This window comes from Marmota marmota, unplaced genomic scaffold, assembly GCF_001458135.2.
Source record: "Marmota marmota marmota unplaced genomic scaffold, marMar, whole genome shotgun sequence".
Lineage (NCBI taxonomy): Eukaryota > Metazoa > Chordata > Mammalia > Rodentia > Sciuridae > Marmota > Marmota marmota.
Window position 1 is genome coordinate 31,397,952 of NW_025999949.1, and position 19,163 is coordinate 31,417,114.

Genomic DNA, 19,163 nt, shown 5'->3' on the forward strand with positions numbered 1-19,163 from the left:
GTTATTAACTCTTGTGCTATGGGCGTCCTATTAAGGAATTTGGAGCCCGACCCCACAATATGTAGATCGGAGCCAACTTTTTCTTCTATCAGACGCAGAGTCTCTGATTTGATATCAAGCTCTTTGATCCATTTTGAGTTAACTTTTGTGCATGGCGAGAGAAAGGGATTCAGTTTCATTTTGTTGCATATGGATTTCCAGTTTTCCCAGCACTATTTGTTGAAGATGCTATTCTTCCTCCATTGCATGCTTTTAGCCCCTTTATCAAATATAAGAAAGCTGTAATTTTGTGGATTGGTCCCAGAGCTTGTTATTGCTTCTATTTTGTGTTCCATTTCTTTAATAATTTAGTTGGACCAAGGTGTGGTGGTCCATGCCTGTAATCCCAGTTATTTAAGAGACTGGGAAAGGAGAATCACAAGTTCAAGGCCAGCCTCAGCCACAAGTAAGACCCTTAGTAACTTAGAGAGTGAGACCCTGCCTCAGAATCGACCAAAAGGGTTGGCAATGTAGCTCAGTGGTAAAGCACTACTGGATTAAATCCCCAGTACCATTTTTTTTTTTTTTTTAGTTGAACTAATTCTGTGTCTCTGTCTCTTGTAATCCTTTTTCTTTCTGCACGTATTTTTAAGCCTATTCTGTCAGGAGTGTCTATATTGCTTAGTGGTCAGCCAGTGATCTCTCAGTGGTTGTGCTTAAAACTTTGTGTCAGAGGCTTCCCTAGCCTTGTAGAAGGGGTCATGCCTCCACAGTAGTCCGTTTTCATGTCTGCCCTGGCTTTTACTTCGTGCTGGATTCCCGTGGTATCTCAGCCTGTGCACACACTGACCTTCAGGCCAGGGTGTGTGGAGAGCTGACCAAGGCCCTCCATAGCTGTCTTACTTCCTGATCCTCACATTTCTGACTCATAAGCCAAAGACAACATTAGGCTGCCTGATTTGCTGGTCTTCCTTGTTTATTTGCTACTAAAATTGATAAAACAACTGTGAATTGTCAATTTATTAACAGTGATGCTAGACGTTTATTCTAAATTAAGTGCCTCCTATAGCAAAGCTTTGCATTTTCATGGCTTTACCCACCCTTGGGGAACTAATGCACCACCCTTCTAGGGATGAATGCCCAGGCAGGAATGCCATAGGCTCTTCCTCTTGTTACCTTCATGTTAGCTGTTTTTCATGAATATATTATTATATTATTTCTTTTCAGTTGGTTGTATACCTTCCATGAGGTTCCAGACTCTGGTTTTTTTTCCCCACAATTCTGTCAGTTTTTGTTATTCCTTTTTTGTTGTTTTGCTACTGGGGGTTGAACCCATGGGCACTTAATCACTGAACCACATCTCCAGCCACTTTTTTTATTTTTAATGTTTTATTTAGAGGCAGGGTCTCACTGAGTTGCTTAGGGCCTCACTAAGTTGCTGAGGCTGGCTTTGAATTTGCCATCCTTCTGCCTAGGACCCCTGAGCCAGTGGGATTACGGGATATGCCACCACTCTTAACTATTATTGGTGTTTGCAGGGAGGCTGTGCTGAGCTCCCACTTTTCCAGAAGTCCCATGTCCAGTCTTTACCTGTACATTTTAGACTTATGTAGTGTTCAACTTTTGTCCTTATGAACATAAGAAGTTTTATTTAATTCTTTTTAATATTTACGTAGTATCATAATGCACATTTCATTATTCAGCTACACCTCCAAATTATAAATGTTCCCATTGTCTCTTATGGATTATAATGTAAACAGTGATCCCTACATTAACCTTAAGTACTGTCATATTTTGGAAAATGTATCTGAAATGTAAAGGCTTAACAGAGAACCCACTGAATTTCAATAAGTTACTTTTAATGATTTAATTTAAAAACTTTTTTTCCAGTCTCCACATTAACATACAGTTAAGTAGATTGTAAATTCACTGAGGAGGAAAATCCGACGTGTGTGTGTGTGTGTGTGTGTGTGTATGTGTGTGTGTATATATATATAAGAATTGTGGTACCTTTGCTCTTTACAGTTGAAGAAAATGTTGATGTTATAATGGTTTTGTTTTTCAACGGGGAAATTAGCCTGTAAGCCATCATGCATGATTTGGTTTCTCTATTAATTTAAAAGCATTATTTCTAAGACCAAGAAAATCATAATAACAATGACACCATTATAGTGACCTCAGCCTTACTTAAAGCAGTGCTTCGTTTTTACTGTTAAATTTTTTACTGTGTTTTGGGACAGGGCCTCAGCCATATCCTTTTTTCCTATCTGTATTTAGCTACATGTGACCAAGTATCAAATTTCTCAACGATTTTTAACTGCACAAATACCTAGCTCAAATATCTACATTTTGTTTATGTGATTTGCAAATAATTTATTAATCTTTAGCTATTTTAGTATCATTAGGAACATATTAATGGGCTTCTGATAGAGAAGTTAAAATTACAATCAAAAGATTCAGAGGACTTCTGAGGCCGGGAAAGAGTTTCTGTTTACAGTAAATTATAGACCCCCCCAATCCTAAACTCTTTATGCTAATCAAAATAACTTGAATTAGTTGTCATTTGCTTTTGCAAGTATTAGATTTCAACCTCCCTTTTGATTGATGTTCCTATTAGTTTTCTTATTTCATAATGCCTTCTACAAGTTTCACATTTTTTTTTACATTGGACTTTTGAATAGTAATGGAGATCAGTGTGTTTTTGTTATAATTTTACTAAATATTTTTCAGATTTTTAATTCTAAATTATAAATAATTCAGGAAACTCTCTCCTCTGAACCTTCTGTTCATGCACAAATATCCTTATATTTCTTCTGTCTTGAAATTCTCCCTTCCTCCCTGCAAGCTCTGAACCTTACTTTTCTTTTTATAGCCATGCTACTTAGGAGGAACTTCTTCTCTGTGCTGTGATTTGTACTTACTCTTTATTCCACTGAAATGGATTCAAACTTCACCTTTCCCCAGAACTACAACTTCTGATGTTACTAGTGGCTTTATTATTAGTAAATTCTATACATATGGATGAGTGAGGGAATGTGAATGCTGTACTCACTTCCTGTGACTTTGTATTATCTCCTTGTCATTCAGTTTCTTAACACACTTTTGCTGTCTACTGAGAAAATGTACTTCTTGTGTTTGCATCTAACAATTCTATAATTTTAGCCCTCACCTTTAGGTATCTGACCCATTTTGGTCTAATTTTTACATATGATGTTAAAGGAAGGGTCCTATCCCACTTTATTTATTTATTTACTTTTGATTTGGATATCAATTCGCTACAACATCATTTGTAAAAGAGACTACTTGAAAATTAGTTCACTGCAACTTATGTATGAACTTGCATTTCCATTCCATTGATGCTTATGTCTGTACCACCACCTCACAGTTTTTATTGCTTGTAGCTTTGTAGTTAAGTCTTGCAATAGGAAAACATCCATTTATACAATTTTGCTTTTTATTTTAAAGATTGTTCTTGCTATTTCTGTTCTCATAATTTTACTCAACTTTTTCATTTTTGTAAGTAGTCAGCTGGTATTATTTCCTTGATTGGAAAGATCAGTTTAGAAAAAAATGGTCATTGTAACAACCCTGAGTCTTTCTATCTAGAAGCATTGGCTATCATTCCATTTATTTATATCTTTTGAAGTTTGTTTTAATAGTGTTTTATAGTTTTCAATGTACACATCTTTTATTTGTTTACTCCCAAGTGTGTTATTTTGATGTTATTGTAAATGGAATTGTTTTTCTAATTTCTATTTTTTGATTATTCATTGCTGATCTAAAGACATGGAAGTTATTTTCATATATTGATCTTGTATTCTGTAGCCTTGCTAAAACTCATTAATTAGCTAGCTCTGTTAATTGAGTGTGTGTGTGTGTGTGTGTGTGTGTGTGTGTGTGTTATTCCTTAGTATTTTCTGTATACAGATTTAAGCCATTTCTGAACAGAGTATTTTTTAGTTTCTCCTTTCCAGTCTGAATGCTGTTTGTTTTTGTTGCATAATTGTTCTGGCCAGAACCTCAAGTAAAATGGTAAGAGAAGTCCTCTTGGTCTTTCTCCTGACCTTATGATGAAATTTTTCATCCTTTGCTTTTTAAGTATGATTTTAACTGTGGGTTTTCCTATTTGAGTGTTTTTAACATTAAAGAGTGATGGACTTTTCTTACAGTTGTCTTCTCTATCTGTTGAGATGATGTGGTTTTGTTCTTATTTTTGTGAACTTACATTAACTGATTTTCAAATGTTCAGTGAACTTTGCACTTCTGGGATAAATTAACTTGGTTCTTTTATATAATTTTTTTTACTGGATTTGGCTTTGTATTTTTTGATAACTTTATCATCTATATTGATAAACGTTTGTAGTTTTTGTTTATTGCTGAGGGTCTCTCTGAATTGCTGAGGTGTCCTTGAACTTTGATCCTCCTGCCTCAGCCTCCCCCCTTGTTGGGATTACAGGTGTCTGCCACCACGTCTGGCTTCCCCTTGTCACTCCTGATGTTCAGGTGATACCCCATTTTCATTTCTCATTGCAGAAACCTGAGTCGTCTTTTATTGTTGGTTACTATAGCTAAAAGTTTATCATTTTATTAATCTTGTAAAGTTAGTCAACTTTTGAGTTTGTTGATTTTGCTCTTATTTTTTGTTTATTCTGCTCTAATTTTTATTATTTTGTCTTATTTTGTGTTTGTTTTTATTTCATATTTAGTAAAGGTGAAAGCTTAGGTTATTGATTTGAAATCTTGTATTTTTAACATAATCATTTAAAGCTATAAATTTCCTTCATAGTACTGCTTTAGATACCCTTATATGTCTTAATATGCTCCGTTTTCATTAGTATTTGTCTCAGAATATTTTCTAATTTTTCTTTTCATTTCTAGTTTGATCTAATGATTATTAAGTTACTTTTAATTAAGTTCTTTACGAGGATGGAAATCCCTGCTTATTGTTAGTGGTAAATTTTTTTCCCACCCTTTCACTTTCAGTCTGTGGATGTCTTTTCCTGTGAGATGAATCTCTTGAAGCCAACATATTGTTGGATCTTTTTTAAAATTACATTCTTTAATTTCTTCATATTTGTGAATTCCCCAAATTTCTTTATTCAGTGGATTCTAATTTATTCCATATCAGCAGAAAATATACTTTGAATGATTTTAGACCTTTGAAAATTATTGAGGCCTATGAGATGTCCTGGCTTAGAGTTTGTCTTTGGAACTATTCCATTTGCACTTAAGTGCATGCTTCGTCTGTGGGCACAGTGTTTTATCCACTGTGCTTTCAATCCTATGTTATTTGTACTCACTAATACTAGATTAATCTTTACAGTTTACAAACCTAAATATGCAACTTACCTCCTTAAAGTCATTAAGGACTTCTCAGTACCCTTCTGAACGTTCTAAGTTGCCTCTAAATCGACTTAAAGCTTCATATGATTTTGTGTCTGCTCTCCCTTTCCCTTTAGTGTTTTCATATTTCATCCAAATAGTACTCACAACACTCTTTTGATTTCCTGTATTTAATGTTGCTTGAGTCTTTAATCATTTTGTCCTCTGCTGTGGCCCTTCTGGCTTAGTCCTCACTCATCTGAGATAACACCTCTTGTAGAGAGCCCACTCTTCTAGCAACAGCTGCCTTCAGTGAGTTTTCTTTTTCAACTTTTGGCCCTGGACTTCCTTTACTGTAAAACACGAGAGACAATTTGACATATTTGTACATGTTACTGTTGGTTATTGTGTGGAGTGAGGGCGGTCAGGAAGAGGGAGGAATCAAGGCTGACTCCTATCGTTTCCAAATTGACCATTTGATAGTCATGTAAGGTGAAATCAAAGTGCAGGTTTTCAGGAATAAGATTATGTGTCACATTTTCAAAATGCCGACTCTCCTGCAGCTCCTGCACCATCCCAGGGGAAATGTACAAAGGAATGTGCACCAGAGAAGCTGCCATGTTGGGTGTGTCTTTCTCCTTTGCTGGAGTGAGTTCCTTGGCTGTAGGACAGTGGCTGACTCCTCTTTGTTTTCCTGTCCCTGAGGCGCCTCAGATGCTCAGTGACCACTAGCGGAGTTGAGCTGTAAGGAGCAGAGCCACCAGACAGTGCTTTTGGTGCTTTCACCTTATCCTAGGCATTTCACCTGGAAACCATGCCGAGGGAAAGGAAAGATGGTTGATTGCAGGAAATTTTAGCTTGGGGAAAATTACTGTTTTTTTCTCTTTTCCCTTCTTAGAGAAATTCATTAATATGTTTTAATTTTAAGAAATTCATATCTTGTTCTGTGAATTTAACTATTTTCCCAATCTTTTTTATTGATATTTTTTACTATTTGCACTAAATACTTTAGAATTTTTAACATGACACAGATTATGCTGTCTTCTCTTTCCTGTGTAGGACTACAATGATGAAATCAGACAAGCCCAGCTCCAGGAATTAACATATTTGAATGGTGGTTCAGAAAATGCAGATGTCCCAGTGGTTAGGGGGAAACCCACCCTACGGACAAGAGGTGTGCCAGCCCCAGCAATTACCAGGTAGGTGTTTATTAATTGGCTTACTTTTCCTTAAGGTTTGCGTGCCATGGCAACAGTTTCAACGTGTCTTATCTTAGTAGCCAGAAACCCCTCTATCAGTATATCTGTAGGAAGCCACTGTTCAGACTTTGAAAGTCACAAGTAGGGAATTCACCTTGGAGGGAGATATTCCTAGGCTTAACTGTTATCACTTTATCACTTACCACCTGATCACTTCAGGCAAATTATTACCCACTCTAAGGTTCATTCTTTAAAATGACAGTTTTTTGATGTGTAAGTAATATCATCGATATGCAGATTGGAGCCATGGCTCCTTGTGCCTTGCCCTGATTCTTCCCCCTTCCGGAGCCTAGTTCTTGGCCACACCTCCAGTGCTCTGACACGTCCAGCATCTAGTGGGTGTCCTAAGGTCTGTTGTCAGTTTGCTCTTTACAAGTGCTGTAGCATGTGAGAAATCCTTGGGCTGGTCCAGGCACACATTGATTGATTGCTTGTTTGTTTGTTATTTCTGTCTTTGTTTTGTGATTACATTTGTTTGTTTGTTTGTTTTGGTACCAGGGATTGAACCCAGGGTCACTTAGCCACTCAATCACATCCCCAGCCTCCTTACTCCTTTTTATTTTTAAATTTTGAGACAGGGTCTTGTTAAGTTGCTTAAGGCCCCACTAAGTTGCTGAGGGTGGCCTTGAATTTGTAATCTTCTAGCCTCACTCCCAAGATGCTAGGATTACAGGTATATGCCACTATACCCAGCTATGATTACTTCTATGAGGAAATGTTTCAAAGAGAATCAAAAATTTGATATGACTTTCTCAATTTTATTTGGAAATTATTTTTAGTTTTCCCATTTTTGTTCTGAAAGCAATCAGTGGAATAAAGAAATAGAGTTTTCTTTTAATCATGTGACTATATAGATTTTTTTTCAGATAGAAGTTTGAATAAAACTATTAAATATATTGTTCTTATAAATCTCCAAGTTCCTCTGGGAGAACGAGAAGTTCCTTCCTCTATTGAGAGTTGCCAGCTGGAGCAATGTCAGAGCAGGTGTGTTCTGCTATGATATCAAGTCAGCAATAGGCCTTGAGCCTGTGGGGTTTCTGTGTCAAAAAGAGGTTTAATTGATGATTTCATGGAAAGGTACACGTAGGTACTCGGCAAACCCTAATTGCCTCTTTAATTTCTATTTCTTCCAACATTAAATTTACCTGAAATCATAAGAAATTACTTATGTACTACATTATTTTGCTGCTAGCTGCTATGACAAATTACCACAAATTTGGTGGCTGAAAATAAAAAATACAAAAATATATTCTCTTGTAGCTATGAAAGCCACATGACTAAAACCAGTTATCATTTGTTCAGAGGCAGGATGTTGGCAGGGCTGTGTTCCCTCTGGAGGCTCTGAGGGCAAGTTCTTTTCTTGCTCCTTCAGTGTCTGGTGAGCCCAGCATGCCTGGATCGTGGCCCCATCACAGTGACCCCTCCCACTTCTTCACACTGCCTTCTCTTTCCTGACCTCCCTCTGCTGACTTTATAGGGTTCATGTGGTTGTATAGGGTAGTCCAAGGCAGGATAATGCAGGGGGACCTCCGTCTCAAGATCCTTCTCTCAGCTGCAAGGCCCCTTTTTCTGATTCAGGTAAGCTGTGCAGGTCACCAGGATTGGGATCACGTAGTGGTTAATTGCCTGACATCATTTAGCGTACAGGTTTGACTCCTTAGTCTCAACTTTGTTATGATGGAAGCTCGCACGTTTTCCCAAAATACATAACGTGTCAAATAATATATTTAAACATTCTCAACGTCTGAAGACTTGTACCTTCCCTCTGGCACTGACTTTGCTTGTTTGTCCATGTGTGGAGCATGTGGTTTGTGCTCATGGCTAGGAGCTTTCCCTTTTGGTGTGGCACACACATAACGCCCTGCCAAGCAACTGTCTCTGCAACCCTGCGAGGTAGTCAGACTCACATCATTCATCGTATTCAAATCTTCTCAAAAGAGAACAGAAAATACATGTAGATGCATACAAAGAGAGACAGCCTTCCAGACTTGACACTTACACAATGCCAGCATTCTTTTCTTTTTACTGACATAGGAAGGTGGGCAGGTAGGTAGGTAGGTACAGAGATACAGTCTCAGCATAGAACTCCTCAGTCAGTGACTGACCACATTTACAATGGTGATCCCATTAGACTGTAATGCAGCTGGAAAATGCCTGGAGCTATCAATGTAGTAGCCATGGTAACAGGATAATGTGACTCACTGCTCATCTGTCTGTGGCAGTGCTGATCTAAACAACCTTATTGCATTGCCAGTTCTACACGGAGGTTTGTTGTAGGTCCTACCATCTAGGTTCGTGTGAGTGCACTCTTCAGTGTGTAGACAGTGACACAACCCTCTACACATGAATTCCTCAGAATGCATCTGTCATTAAGTGATGTGACTGTATGTAGATGGGTAGATGTTTCTATATCTGTGGGTATGTATAGAAGCTTTCATTTTCATGATGTATAGCTTGTTTAAGTAAGTAGTATATAAAAATGTTCTGTGGCCAGGCACAGCGGTGCACAGCTGTTACCCAGCAATTTGGGAGACTGAGGCAGGAGGATCTCAAGTTTGAGGTGCAATTGGGCAACTTAGTGAGATCCTCAGCAACTTGGTGAGAGACTCTCTCAAAATAAAGGAACAAAAAGGGTTGACGATGTAGCTCAGCAGCCTAAAGTGTCCCTGAGTTCAAGCTCAAGTACCAAAAAAATTAAAATTAAAAATAATCTGTTTCAATATTTACATATCTCTATTTATATACATATACAATAAAAACAACCAGTGTTACTTGTCTCACTTAGGTTGTTTTTGTCCATTCCTTTTTCAAAATGCAAATGCAGAATGGTATCCTCACCAGAGTCGCCGTAGAGTGTGTCAGTGCCACTGCTCAGGCAACCACTGTGCCTGAAGACAGGTCCTAACTTAGTTGTCACTTTCTGTCAAGTTGAAAATATCAAGAGCTGACGCCACAAGCGCTTTTTTCATTTTGGAATGTAAGCCTGGAGAAACGCCTTTCACCTGCCCACGTGGGAAACCATTTCCTTGATCGTGGCCTTACCTTGCTTGTGTTTAAAGCTGCTAAAATTCCTGATGAGACTCGTTTCACATTCACGTCTCAGACCCTGGTTTTCAGTTCATGGGGTGCTGGTGGGTAGAGCTGGCCTTAAAGGGGTGCGTGTACTTAAGAAACCACGTGGCTTGTGCGCTGGGCACCCTCAGGACACACTCTGTGTTTCCATTTGATTCTGGTCTTCCTTGGTTCCAAACATTTTAAATTCCCTGTTTTAAAAGTTTATTTTCTTAAAAGGGACATTTAAAGCCCCTGTGTATTTTTTTTCTCAAAATCTGTCTCCAAGTCACTCTTTGTTGATTATTTTGCCCTGTTTCCTGTGCCTCCAGCCCACTCTGGGCTCTAAGCTCTGCCTCGGCAGCTTGTGCTGCACCCTCGCAGGTCTCTGTTTTCCTGATTTCTTTTGTCAGCAATTGTTTTTCTTCCCTCTGCTCCTCTCAAGTGTTTAAATCCTACTTACCTTTTCTGCCCGACCTGGAACTTACCTTAGCAAGCGCAGAGTACCTGCTATGGGTTATGCATTTTTCTAAGCACTTCAGAGGTGTTAACTCATTAGGCCTCATGATGATCTTTGAGATGGTATGGGAGGCCAGACAAGGAAAGGGAGGCCAGAGAGGTCAGTTGTTTGCCAGAGGTCACACAGCTTGTGATTGACAGAGACAGCCTCCAAGCGAGGCCCTCTGGTTCCACAATCCAACCTGCTCCCCTGGGTGTGATCCTTCCCTTGTGTTTTTCGCCTGGAGGGAAATACTTTTCCTCCCTCCATTCTCCCACCACTTTTCCTGTGGAGCTTTGATTCTGGCACTGTTGTTATGTTTCCATTATGACACATGTTAATACCAACTATGATGCAGAGGAAATCACGTGTGTAACTTGCAAAAATGTGGTCCATCCTATAGAATAAGAAAATAAAATAAGTTGATGTTGAAATTAGGGTGGAAAATCGCATAGACTCCTCGGGAAAGGTTAGTACGTGTTGTAACATTCTGTAGAATTTGTGGATTGGTCTTTAGTTTATACTTCGTATTTCCTGTGGCCAAAGCTGGGTACAGAGTTCATGGTACCTAAATGTCAAAAACATTGACAATACAGAAACAAATAACAACATATACCATCAAAGCCTAGCACTTTCTAATCCTGAGATGTATGAAGAATCTTCTGGAGATACTCATAAAGGAGTCTCCCTATGACTTAATATTGCTGAAGGTGGGGGAAGTACTGGACTTTACCACTGAGATGTATCCCCTGCTGTTTTTATTTTTTTATTTTGAGACAGGATTGCCAAGTTGCTTAGGGCCTTGCTAAGTTGCTGAGGCTGGCCTTGAACTTGCAATCCTCCTGTCTCAGCCTGCCAAGTTGCTGGGATTATGGGTTTGCACCCCTGCACCAGACTTTTAAAATATTATTTTCAATAAAGTTCTTCATATCCACTTCCTCATTAAGTCATTTTGATTTTACATGTAAAATAAACCTCAATTTTATTTTTCTGTAATCACCTTTGCCATCCTTCCCAATCTAACCTACACTAGTCCTCTGTTTTCTATTCACAGTCATAATGACCATTTAATATTAAATTTGATTATATCTTGTCCTCACTTAAAATATGAGGGCAATTTAAAATGTCCTCATGTTCCAGCTATGAGAAAATTCACGTTTTCTGGTATGTACTTGAATGTTCTGGCCACTCTTGTCACTCCCTGTGTCTCATTCCACCTTTTTACTCTCCTTGCTCCCTCCGGCCACGCTGGCCTCCTCCTGTCCCGTAAACAGGCCCTGCTCACTCTTCCCACGTCTTTGGGCTCTCCTCCTTCTCCCTGGCAGGCTTGCTTGTCAGTGGTCTGGCTCCCTTCTCAGCACCGTGTTCCCTTGTTAAAGAAGGCTGTGGTGGTCTTCTGAGGTAGCCATCTCAGCACCCTGTCTCAGTCACTTTGTAGCATTTTCCAAACTGAATTGCCCTATTTGTTCACTTGGGTTATTCCTTATTAAAATGTTAATCTGCAAAAGCCATTGTGTCCCTCAGACCTGGCATGTGATAATCACTTAGTGGATGAGAAAATACAGTAGCACTTTTCTGTATGCTTTCTGATCAAGTGTTGACCATTTAAAATATTCTTTCCTTAGTGCAGTTCTTGTTCTGTTTATGACTGAATTGCCTGGGTTGGGCTTTGTGGGAGTGTTCACGTAGATGTCACTGCTTGGGAATTTCGTGGTGGGATGTTTTTACTGCATGCAGTCTTCACGAGTGGTCCCACTGTTCACTTTAGGATGTCTTTCTGATACAGGGTGTAAACAATTGAAAATCAAATCCCACAGTGAGAAGTAACACAAGTCTCTAGTGAAACCTTCTCACTTGAGTTCCAAATAAGAGCACTGAACTTCTGCCTCAGTAGAGGCCATCAGGAGGCTTTTTTGCCCACTGTGTGCCCTGGCAGTGCCTCCCGACTCCTTCCCCGCTCCAGCACGCAGACGGGATGGAGTGCCCTCGGTGCAGCCGCTGGGCAGTGTCACACGCTTCCCCTGGAGGCCGTGCTGCCCTGTGCTCTCCTGCTTGTGTGGTGGTTGGCACCAGGTGATTTTGCACCCTCAGGGATGCTCCCTCCTGTTTCTCCCTTAGAAACCACGGGTTGGTTTGTGTTCTCCCTGGTGTAACTGTGGCATATATCTTGGCCCCTGGCTCTGCTACCTGTTTTCAGGCAGTTTGAAAATCTCAGTTTCCTTGTCCAGAGATAAGCAAGGTGAGGCTTACCTCGTGTTAGAGTGACATTTGGGTCGTGGCATGACATCAAACTGAAGTCATGGCTTCCCCAGAGGTCACAGTGGCCTGCTCTTTCTATGAACCGGAGTCTGTGTCTCCATCTCTTTGATGTGACCATGTTGTGCTGGATTGCCCAAGTAGCTGGATTTCCTTTTGGTGGATATTTGCTTCTTATTTGTTTTGGCTCTTTTCTATGATTTCCTTTTTACCTTTTATGGAAATATAGAACGGTAATTTGTTTCATCTATGAACATATGTGAAGAATAGACTCTCAGAAAATATAACAAGTGCTGCTAATCTGACCTCTCATTTGCAGGGGAAGAGGAGGAGTCACCGCCCGGCCAGTTGGTGTTGGTGTGCCCCGTGGCACTCCAGCTCCCAGAGGAGTGCTGTCTACCCGGGGGCCAGTGAATCGGGGAAGAGGCCTTCTCACTCCCAGAGCAAGAGGGGTGCCCCCCACTGGGTACAGACCTCCACCACCACCCCCGACACAAGAGACCTACGGAGAGTATGTGAGTGGCAGTGTTAAATGACAGCTTTGTTGGTCAGGATGACTCGGTCTAGACATAGCTCTGGATGGCGTAGCAAAGTGGAGACCCTCACCTTATTTAGTTCTTGAATACTGTGCCTTAGTGCAGCAAACATTCATGGAGGCTGAGTAGGCCCCTGGTACTAGAGACACAGACACAGCCTGGCCTGTGCCTCATCCTGAGCCTGGGAAGGAACTGAGTGTGGGAGCTGCAGCACTTGTGTCCAGCAGAGGGGTCCTCAGCCCTAAGTTCAGGGTAACAGGCCTTCCTATTCCACCATGAATGTGCCTCTGAGCGGGTCAGTCATTAGAAAGAATATTGCCCAAAGACTCTGCAATGGTCCTGCCCTCAGTCTCCCTTAGGTGTCTGCTAGGTAGAGACTCGTTGTTTTCCATGAAGAAAACAAAAATTCCCTATTTTTAAAATTGATGCAAATCATTTTTTTAACTTATTTATCTGTTAATTCTTTACTGTAGTTCATAGCCTTAACATAAGAGGAAAAAAAAATATAACCATGAAAAAATAGATCCATGAAAAGCAAGGAAACAGAAAAGACTCTTTTTGGTACTGGGGATTAAACTCAGGTTCACGTAACCAAGGAGCCACATCCCCACCCTTTTTTATTTTTTATTTTGAGACAGGGTCTTGTTGAGTTGTCTGGGCTGGCCTCTAACTTGCAATCTTGCCTCAGCCTCCCCAGGAGCTGGGATTACAAACATGAGCCACCATGCCTAATAGGAATTCTTAGAGAATATAGACCCCTTGGGATTCTTATTGTAGCATCCTAGTTTCTCATACATACATGGAAAACAGAAACTGGCTGCATGGCTGGTATTGGTAAATTGAAGATATTGAAGGGAGACGCTGAGAACTGGGGTCACTGAGAACCAAGCTGTGATAGTAACAGGCAAGACCTGGCAGAGTCTCCCTTCTGACTCTTTGTAGGTCTCTTCCTAGATCCTTCGCACCTTTTGCGTGGTTTCCAGAAAGTTTTGGTAATTCCCTGGCCTCCAACAACCTCTTGAGCTTTATTTGTAACCAATTTGTCTTGCACATACTGAAGGTATTATAATTCCCCAAACATGCTGTCCTCCTAGGCCTCCAGAACTGGCTCATGCTGCCTGCTCAGCCTGGAAGAAATTCTCCTAGAGCTGGGGATGTGGCTCAAGTGGTAGCGCGCTCGCCTGGCATGCGTGGGGCGCTGGGTTCGATCCTCAGCACCACATAAAAATAAAAAATAAAGATGTTGTGTCCACCGTAAACTAAAAAATAAATATTAAAATATTCTCTCTCTCTCTCTCTCTCTCTCTCTCTCTCTCTAAAAAAAAAAAAAAATTCTCCTATTCTGACTGTCTCTTCTTTCTCCTTCTAGACTTAGGCCAGCTGTTGCTAGAGAAATTCAAAAGTGGTAGCAGCTAGCCTACTGGGCTTTACGACGGTTATTACATGATGTCTCTCTCACACCTAGACTGAACTTCTGGTAGTGCAGGGGTGGATAGCTTTTATTTCTTTATACTTAACAGACATCATACTGAGAGCTCAATGACTTATTTAACAATGTCTGTAATACACAGTTTCATCATTTTGTTATTCAGTTGCAGAAGAATGTGGTCCCTAACTCTTCTCTTTTTATATCTTACAGTTGAACATGTTCTTCCTAATATTCTTATCTGACAGTAATCATACTTCACATTTTTCCCCAGATTTTGAGTTTCCAAAAGCAGTAAGTGCTTTTGATAGAGGGCTGCTGCTCTCCGAGCCCCTCAGGCAGACCCGTTGTCATCTTATGTCCGCCTTGGCTTGGCTGTTTCTTTCCCCAGGGCAACTTCCTGGTAGCAGATAGAAGTGTAGCCGGTAGTAGAAGTGTCTGGAAGCCAGACTGGGCCACATTTTGCCATGAATTTGGTGTGAGGTGATTTGATTGAACATGTGGCTTTGTACTTCACATATTGCAGAAGGAGTAGCATTGCCTTCTTTACATGGATTAACTGACCCTTCTACTCAGTGGGGACTCCTGGATGTCTCATATTCTCTGTCTTAGCCTCTGCACTTAGTTTATAAATAAATTAAATGAATAAATTCAAAGTTTTATTGTCCAGGAAAGGAAAAGCAAATGAAACTCAAAAGATTTGGTTTTGCTGTTGATTTAAAATATCTTTTTAAATATTTGTTCATTTATTTGCAGTAATAGGGACTGCACTCAGGGACTTGGGCATACTAGGCAAATGCTCTACCACTGAGCCACATCCCCAGGTTTTCATTTTATTTTAAGGCAGGTCCCACTGAGTTGCTCAGGTTGGCCGTGAACTTGTATCCTCCTGCCCCAGCCTCCTGAACAGTCAGGATGACAGGCTTGCACTACCATGCCTGATGTTTCTTTGTCCATTTATTTATTTATTTATTTTAGATAAATAATAGGAAAGACCTTGAAACAATTGAATTGCAAAATAATCTCCTGAGTTGCTGTGCTTTCCTTCCCATCTGCTACCAGGGAGCTGCCCTGTAGAAGAGGACTTGAGCTGAGCAGACAAAGAGCTCTGAACAAGGAAATCCTCATGTTTTGAGTCCTGAACTCACAGCTGACACTTCTAGGCACTGATTATCAGTGCAACTGCAATTTCAGCCTAGGGCCAGCATTCTTGCTGCCCCACCTTGGTGTCCCTTGACATAGGACGCCATATCACCCCTCCTTACCTTAATTTGGCTGGTATGCAGCAGGGGCAGTTTCACAAGCTCACACAACTGACAGTGTTTGCTGCACTTTAAACCATGCTGTTCGCTTCTCCATGTGTGCTTTAGGTGGCATTATGGGACACAGAAGGCAGACACTATCACAGCCCTCACTCGTGGGTGAATCTCTGTTACGGGGGGTTCTGATGGTAAACATTATCGCTGACGCACTCAGTGTAGTGTCTGGTATTCCTGAGGACGCTTTTTGAGATTAATATCCAAGAAGAAGGGTTTTCACCATTCAGTCTAGCATTTTGTAAGCCCCTGTGCACAGTTGTGAAAGCTTCAAGAGCTGAACACTGTATCTTAGGAACTTGTGTCAGGAGTAGACAGACCCCTCACCCCACTCACAGTTGCCTGCCCTCAGCAACATTGTTTGTCCCCCGTACCCTGCTGGCTTCATCTTCCTCTCCTGACCAAACTTTGTTAGGATTCCTTCCTCCCAGCCCCTCTAAGATGGCTTTTCAGTCTCTGGCATACCTCCAGACATTGGTCTAAACTGTTTGAACTCCTGGAGGTACTGACACAACACACTTAGCTTTGCCACCTGGGAAGGTGGATGGGGGGGCAGGAATAAAACTTAGAAAAGTATTTATTTTGTTGCTATGTTTTCTGTGGCTAGGGTGGGTATGCAAAAAGATACCAATTTGGAAAGCCAAGGAATCTAGCCAGGCATGGTGGCACACACCTGTAATCCCAGCAACTCAGGAGGCTGAGGCAGGAGGATCACAAATTTGAGGGCAGCCTCAGCAATTTAATGAGACCCTGTCTCAAAATATAAAATAAAAAGGGATAGGGGTGCACTCAGTGGTTAAGTGCCCCAGGGTCCAATCCCCAGTACCAAGAGAAAAAGAAAAGGATCCCATGACACAAAGAAGTGACTATACCAAGTGGTTGGCAATAAAAGAGAATAAAATCATGGCATTTGCATGGAAATGGATGGCGCTGGAGAAGATAATGCCAAGTGAAGTTAGCCAATCCCAAAAAAACAAATGCCAAATATTTTCTCTGATACAAGGAGTCTGACTCATAGTGGGGTAGGGAGGGGGAGCACGGGAGGAATTGGTGAACTCTAGATAGGGAGAGAAAGGCCGCAGGGGATTAGCAAGGATGGTGGAATGTGGTGGACATCATTATCCAAAGAACATGTCTGAAGACACAAATTGGTGTCAACATACTTTATATACAACCAGAGATATGAAAAGCTGTGCTGTATACGTGTAATAAGAATTGTAATGCATTCTGCTGTCATTTTTTTAATCAATAAAAAAAAGAATTTAGGAAAGTATTACACTGAACCAGACTTATCATAAATTAGATTCTAAATTCTGTTAGGGTGGAGCCTTCTCCCCCACCATCACCATTTCATTTGCAGCAGCTAATACAATGTCCAGCACATTGTTTAAGCTAGGAATTCTTGAATTGCAAGGGACACAGAGAACACTGAACCATGTAGGTCTTCAGTGGGTGTTTGTGAGGGAAGGAAGGATGGAGCATCCTCAGCTCTGAGCTTTAACGTGGCTGCTGCAGAGCTGGCCAGGTGCCTGCTGTGCGAGTCCCTTTTCCTCCCAGTGTCTGTGCACAGTCCAGCATGTGGCTGGGTGGCGAGTCACTGCGCTTGCCCGTTCTCTAGAGCATTGGTTCGAGTCCCTCATCAACTGACTCACCAGCTCTGAGCAGTTCCTGGCCCACTAGTAATGTTCTCAGGGTAAACAGCCTTATACAGAGACTTGCTACATTTTCCTCATGAGGATCACCATGATTCTCTGCTTAAACTATCTTAATTAAGTACATAGATGAGAGAACTATTAAGAAGAAGGGTATGGGGTTAGGACTAAAAAACAAACAACAACAACAAAGAATTATCACTACACATATCAGCAAAAATAAAAATAACATTTTCACTATTTAAGAATTTCAGCCAGTAGTACATGCCCATAATCCCAATTACTTGGGAGGCTGTAGCAGGAGGATCACAAGTTAAAGGCCAGCTTGAGCAGCTTAGCAAGACTCTGTCTCAGAAGTAAAATTAAGAAGAAAAAGGACTGAAATGTAGCTCAGTTGGTGAGCTACATTTATTTTGTCTTGCATAGCGTGTGCAAGGCCCTGAGTTTGATCCCAGGATCACATAGAAAAACAATAAATTTCAGCGTATCCTCGTCTCTGAGAAGGGCTTGTTATTTCTTTGTAACTCAGAAATGCAAATTTTAATAATGTCTTTGAGGCTGGGGGCTTAGTTCTGCATAGCTGTGGCAGGCTCTGAGTTAGATTTTAACTCTAGCACTGCCAAAAAAGAGGTTCTTGAACTACATTCATAGTAGTAAAAATTTTACTTCTATAGAACAGGTATAATTATATTTAACAACTCCATTTGCTGTCCTTTTAAACATTGATATAACATCTGTCCAAAGCCATTATTTCCAAAATAAAAGATGAAAAATAAATCTCATAGTTGCTTATTTAAAACAGAAAAGTGGGGAAGGAATTCTGTTCTTTGAACTCATGGCACAAGTGCTACTTTGTGAGAAAGTGTGCATATCAGGGCTGAAGATCCTGCTCTTCACATCACCCCTCCTGGAGTGGAAAGCATCCTCGTGCAGGCCTAGGCCCAGGAAAGACACGGCTGACAGGATGTGTTCTACTTCTTTTTGGCAAATAGCTAACACCCACTGAAAGCATGTGCTTCCTTAGCCCAGCTGAGATGTCTGGCCATTCGCAGGCAGTGGACCTCTAGAAGGTGAACTGATTTTTCTCAAAGTGAGTTGGTAGAGATATGTGATCCTTCATAATGTCATCTGAACTAGTCATTTTCTATCAGTCACTGTCACAAAAGACTCCCTGAGTGCTGGTCATGGAGAAGAACATCAATTGGCAGATAAGTGTATCTGACCACAGGATGCTTGTTCTAAGAGTATGTTTGGCTTCCACAGTACTCACTTGACTAGAGCAGGCTAGCCATTGCAAGACCAAATCCTCTTCTTGTGAGCACTTGTCATCTAAAAGTAAGAAAACGAGGTAATTCAGCATGATTAGGTTTTTTTTTTTCCCCCCAAAAGAAGAAAATAGACAATGGATGTGTTTTTTAAGCATTCAAGGACAAACTGGGGCCTGTGGTCTACTTTTAACTTAGAAAAATTGGGCATAATTACAGTAACTCATCTGTCTTTGAGAACAAGAAGCATCCATTTCCCAAAATGACGTTGATTTATTACTTATATACAGATAATTAGATAACTGGAAAATTAGTGTAGCCAAGAATGCATTCACTAAGAGTACTTTCAGAGTTAAACAGTGGTGGAATTATATAGAAAGACACATGTATAGATGTCTAAAGCGGAACAGTTTTTGGTGCATTCTATAGGGTCGGCATGCAGACAGACGTGCAATCAGAGTACATGTGTGTCCCTCCAACACTCTCCTCATAGCTGTATTCACGTCTCTGAAGAACCTTGTCAGTCAGTTAAATCTCAAACTGCAGAGGTGGGATCTTCGAGATAGCTCTAGTTGTCATTCACAGGAGGGCAGGAAGTGTGG

General features: G+C 40.7%; 1 protein-coding gene across 1 annotated transcript in view; it reads left to right on the plus strand.

Moving 5' to 3' along the window:
- Khdrbs3 (KH RNA binding domain containing, signal transduction associated 3) overlaps positions 1–19,163 on the plus strand; it is a 173,575-nt gene that overhangs the window by 97,169 nt on the left and 57,243 nt on the right. The window contains exons 5-6 of the mRNA XM_015486511.2: positions 6,361–6,500; positions 12,686–12,881. Coding sequence (XP_015341997.2) covers positions 6,361–6,500; positions 12,686–12,881 — 336 coding nt within the window. The remainder of the gene's footprint in view (positions 1–6,360; positions 6,501–12,685; positions 12,882–19,163) is intronic.